The 5,307-nt window shown below is 32.7% G+C and overlaps 1 protein-coding gene across 1 annotated transcript; it reads left to right on the plus strand.

The window, feature by feature from the left end:
* Positions 1-608: 608 nt before the first annotated feature.
* LOC145005113 (protein YIP4b-like) lies at positions 609-3,723 on the plus strand. Its single transcript, XM_078964163.1, has 3 exons — positions 609-1,258; positions 2,280-2,354; positions 3,318-3,723. Exons 1-3 carry the CDS (start codon positions 743-745, stop codon positions 3,576-3,578), a joined length of 852 nt encoding a protein of 283 aa, XP_078820289.1. The 5' UTR covers positions 609-742; the 3' UTR covers positions 3,579-3,723.
* Positions 3,724-5,307: the final 1,584 nt, after the last annotated feature.

Below are 5,307 nucleotides of genomic sequence, written 5' to 3' on the forward strand. Positions count from 1 at the left end.
TAGTGAGAAGATGTATGTGGGGAGTGGATCGGAGAGGGTGTTGTAACGAAGTCTGAGAGTGGTGAGTTGGGTCAAATTACCGAGGGTGTTATCAGGGAGTTCATCAAAGAGACCCATTCCAGTGAAGTGAAGTTCGACGACACGGTTGTTTTTGCTGTCGCAGAAGAAACCGGGCCATGTGCAAAGAGTTTTCTTTAGGTCAGGTTTACCAACGATGAAGAGGGAGAAGAAAAGGATTACAGAGAAAAAGAAAGGATTTTTATTCATCTTGGAGAGAGAGAGAGAGAGAGAGAGAGAGAGAGAGAGAGTATGTGGACCCTTATTTTTATTTTTTATATATAAATATTTAAAAGAAAAAAAGAAAAATGGAAAATTAATATAATAAGAGCAATTTAATCTTTTCAGTTTACCGAAAAACCAAAAACACAAGCAAACTACCTCAGAATGATCACCAATAAAATAATAATAATAATAATTTGGACTAAACCTCAAAAACCTCAAAAATTACATTAACTTGGGCCATTTTTTCAATTTTGTCTTTAATTATCTCATTTTGATTTTACTATTTTTACAAAACAAAGACCAAAAAATCTGTTGATGTTGGAGGTAAAAGGAGTCCACCTTCCAGGCAAGTCAGTCGTGTTTCCTTTCGTAAAGCCGTAAACTCTCCCCCACCATGCTTTGAAATCGCCACCGTGTTTTCCCTCAGATCTGCTCAATCGCCACCGCAGTTTCCATAAAAATGTCATACAGCGAACGAGACACCGTCCCCCTCAACCAATCCTCTCAATCCGACATCGATGAGATCGAAAACCTAATCAACTACAGCGTCCAATCCGGCCCTGCCACTGTCCTCCCCGCCCGTCCACCATCACCTACACGAGCTTCCATTCCCGTATCTTCTTCCCCTTTCATCGCATCAAACCTTCCTCCTCTTCCTCCTCAGAAACCGACATCTGTCCCTGCAGCACCTCCACCGCCTTCTAACTTGAACCGTAATGCTAATATTGGTACTAATGGTCAACAACAGTCGAGCATGACTGCGTTCGGATCGCCGCCGAATACGTTGACTGAACCAGTGTGGGATACGGTGAAGAGAGATCTTTCGAGGATTGTTAGTAATTTGAAGTTGGTTGTTTTTCCGAATCCGTTTCGTGAGGATCCGGGAAAAGCGTTGAGAGATTGGGATCTTTGGGGGCCGTTCTTCTTCATCGTGTTTTTAGGGCTCACTCTTTCTTGGTCCGCCTCGGTAAAGAAGGTGAGTTTGTCTGGTTTTTTCGTGATTTATGCTCGATTCACTTGTAGAATTCTTATTCCGGTTGAACTCTTACCTCCTTTGAGATGCCTCTTGTTCAGATCTAGTCTCGTAGATTTAGGTTATAACTAGTTCGAACTGGATCATAATCGGATTGTCATTATTGAGATTGGAATTTGCCGTTACTTTAGTTTATCTTCAATGAACTCAAATCAACCCAAGCTTTTCTTGCTATGATGAATCCGAGGTTTTGAATATATATCATCACATTACAGATCGTTAAACCTCGTGAACTTTTTTCAAAACAGATTGCTAACAGTAGGTGCATTAATTACTAGGAACTGATATACGTGATATGTGCTGAATGTGAGCTGTTTTTAGCATTACTTTTGCAAAATTGAAGTAGCTACAGATAAAACTAATTGAAATTTCTTATGCTCCATTAATGTTCAAAACATCCATGCCCTTTCCTTTTTTCATCCTATCCCCAAATTCATATACAAATTGCCACTGTCAATTGTAAACCTCTGTGACAAATTACATGTTTGATTTGTTGCTACAAAGTTATTTCATACTTATCTATATAAAACAATTCAACCATTATGCAAAAGCTGTATAAAACATTAAATGATTTTAAAACAATCTTGTCTTTCACATCTAAAGTGAGAAATGTCTTTCATGCTAGTTTGCTGTATAAAGTATTATGCAACTTGAACATTCAATTCTTTTTTATATTCTCTTCATTTGTTTAAACTCTATACATATTTTGTAGATAACCATATATCACATTTCTCTTAACATGATTAGCCTTTTGCTTTATCTTAGGGGACAATGTCACTAAATAATAAATCAAGTTTTACACTTGTCTCAATTCCATTTTTGTATTTTCTTATTCCATTATTACATAATTTTGTATAATAAACAAGTAACCAAGTCTTACAACTGCTTCATTGTGAAATTGTTCTTTTTATTCTCTTTTAACATTTTATTAATTGGTGCCTTTGTTGTATTTGGTTATCTGCAGTCTGAAGTTTTTGCTGTGGCCTTTGCACTACTTGCAACAGGTGCCATCATTCTGACTTTGAATGTCCTGCTTCTGGTAATTCACTATTATCTCTCAGTGTGTGTATGAGTAAAGAATAAATGACCATTTTACCCTTTAGTTCATGTACAACTTCAATTTGTTGGACTGAATGAACTGTCTGTTTAAATAAGAGTAAATGACCATTTTATCCTCCACTCTACATTCTACAGGTGATTCTTTTTAAACATTGTCTGTCTACTTGACAACTGTTTTAAATTGAAATTGTACATGAAATAAAAAATTAATATACTTATATACATTTTTTTGATATAAATAATGAGAGAATTACAATTGTATCAAATTACTTGACAAAAAACTTACAAATTCTCCCTCGTTTACTTTTTCCTTCCATTTATTTTAGTATGCTATAATTTCACAAATACTTTTTTTAGTTATATGCAAGAAATAACAAAGTACAATGACCAAATAAAAATAATTGAAAAATAGAGTAAATTACACAAATGGTCCCTATGGTTTGGGGTAATTTGCACGTTTGGTCCCTAACTTATTTTTTAAACTCGGAAGGTTCCTACTGTTTTTTTTGCGCTCTTGGTCCCTGTCTTACCTAAAAAGATTATTTTGCCATTGATTTTTTAATTTATTTAAATAAACACACCCCCAACCCCACTTCCATCTCACCTTACCTTACCTGTCCCACCTTATTTAAATAAATTAAAAAATCAAGGGCAAAATAGTCTTTTTAGTTAAGACAGGGACCAAGCACGCAACAAAAACAAACTTTAGGGACTTTCCGAGTTAAAAAAATAAGTTAGGGACCAAACATGCAAATTACCCCAAACCATAGGGACCATTCGTGTAATTTACTCTTGAAAATCCAATGCTATAATTTGGTAGAATTTTGAAAGTACAATGTCTTAAAAGTAGGAAGCTACAATAACAAACAAATGAAAGTATGTTGCTATATTTGTAAATGGATGATGAAAAGCTAAATACAATGCTTATAATGGTTGTTTATAGGGAGGTCACATAATCTTCTTCCAAAGTCTAAGTCTATTGGGATACTGTCTCTTCCCTCTAGATGTAGGAGCCCTAATATGCATGTTGAAGGACAATGTGATTTTAAAGATTGTGGTGGTCTGTGTGACTTTAGCATGGAGCTCGTGGGCCGCGTATCCCTTCATCAGTATGGCGGTTAACCCTAGAAGAAAAGCACTCGCCCTGTACCCTGTGTTACTCATGTATGTATCCGTTGGTTTCCTAATCATCGCCATTGATTAGTAGATAATGACTTTGAATACTTTGTTATACGAAATTCTTTAATGAGTTGATGTGTGAAATGTGAGGGAACTATGGTTGTTGTTTGGACTTGATGTTGGTTTTTGTCTCTCTACCGATATATATAGGCAATGTACTTTATTTCGTATTCGTAGTAGCAATGTATGTTCAATTCCTTGTTATTAATAGCAATGTGCTTTTTGGAAATATTAATAAATGTGTATATTATGTTATCATTAAATTTGGAGTTTAAGATGAAATTAGGTGTAGTAACTAGTGTTATTTGAAATTGTTGATGGATCGGTTTTTAAAAAATGTTTTAAGAGAAATAGTAATCTTATATATCTATATCTATATCTCCATCTTTATAAACATGTGATGAGAAGCAAATCTTATCTCTCCCAGTCTCTCACATTTGGTTATATCTCCATCTTTGTAAACATGTGATGTGAAGTAGATCAGATGTACAAATCTATGCATAAGAAATTTGTCGCACTATGTTGTGGGATTTTTTTGAAAGTCTTGAGATCAGTTGAAAAATTGACCCCACTCCAAAAACTTAATGGAAGTAAACATGGATTTTTTTTTTTTTGGGTTTCTTTAAATTGGATTTAAGATCTAATAATCTAAAGTTTAAGTTTTGGTATTAAGCTCTTGTTATTAAAATAACTAATGTATATTTCCTTAGAGGTAGTAACATGTAATTGAACCATGGTGGTAGCTTGTCTCTTCTTCTACCAATATAGGCTTTGGTAGTGTATTTTGTTTTGTGTTTATATTAGCATTTAGCAATGTACTTAATCTTTTACCTATAATAGTAATGTACTTATAGTTCCTTACATGTAATAGCAATATACTTATATGTCTTTATGGATAATAATATGTTACATGCAAAGTATATGGGTAAAAAGTAAAGAAAGAAAAAGACAACCTATTATAAACAAATAACTAGAAAAAGCCACTATTAATTTTTATTCTTATTAAACCCTCCTATAATTTCAATACATGCCAAGAAACCCTCCCATTTAATAAAAAAAAACTTATATTTAATTTGGGACCATTTGAAGCCTCTCATTATTACAATTCATGAGAAAACCAATATATTAATTTTTTTAGTTCCATAAACCATATACTTTTTAATTTTTTTTGTTAAGAACCCCTATATTAAATGTTCCATTATATTAAATGTTTCAATAAGCTATGCTAAGAATATATAATTATATAAAAAAAGTATATATAAAATTGATTTAATATTATAAAACAAATGCATGAATGCATTTCAATTTTTTTTTTATATTCAATCAATAATAAAAAGTAACTTTTACTAAAACCCGCATTAAAAACAAATATTATTCTTTATTCATATAGATGACAATTTATGTTTTATACGATTGTATTACTAATACATAGATTGTTATATACGGTTAAAAACTGTTGTGTACAAATCACTGATAGCTTTGGTTTCAAGTATTTATTGTATGGATTAATCTCTCTCAAACACAAAATCTTGACCACTTTAAGTATGCGGCGGTAAGACTAAAATCCTATGAGTTTGGTCGTATGCAATGATAGATTGATAACAAAATTGGACATTTTCACTTTCGTATGTTATCCAAAATAAAGAGAAGGCTATATAATGAGCTTATTTATAATTAAGGTAGATTTGAGATAATTTTAAAAATATTCAAAATGTTGTTGAAATATTAGTTTCAGGAGTTTCACAAATACTAGG

The sequence above is a fragment of the Lactuca saligna genome, chromosome 7 (assembly GCF_052625555.1).
Source record: "Lactuca saligna cultivar CGN05327 chromosome 7, ASM5262555v1, whole genome shotgun sequence".
Classification (NCBI taxonomy): Eukaryota; Viridiplantae; Streptophyta; class Magnoliopsida; order Asterales; family Asteraceae; genus Lactuca; species Lactuca saligna.

What these genes read in the sequence shown, in the direction of transcription:
- LOC145005113 (XM_078964163.1), top strand. Translation starts at nt 743, where the DNA reads ATGTCATACAGCGAACGAGACACCGTCCCCCTCAACCAATCCTCTCAA. An exon ending in GGTCCGCCTCGGTAAAGAAG is followed by an intron (nt 1,259 to 2,279) that starts GTGAGTTTGTCT and finishes GGTTATCTGCAG; the next exon opens with TCTGAAGTTTTTGCTGTGGC. An exon ending in CTTTGAATGTCCTGCTTCTG is followed by an intron (nt 2,355 to 3,317) that starts GTAATTCACTAT and finishes GGTTGTTTATAG; the next exon opens with GGAGGTCACATAATCTTCTT.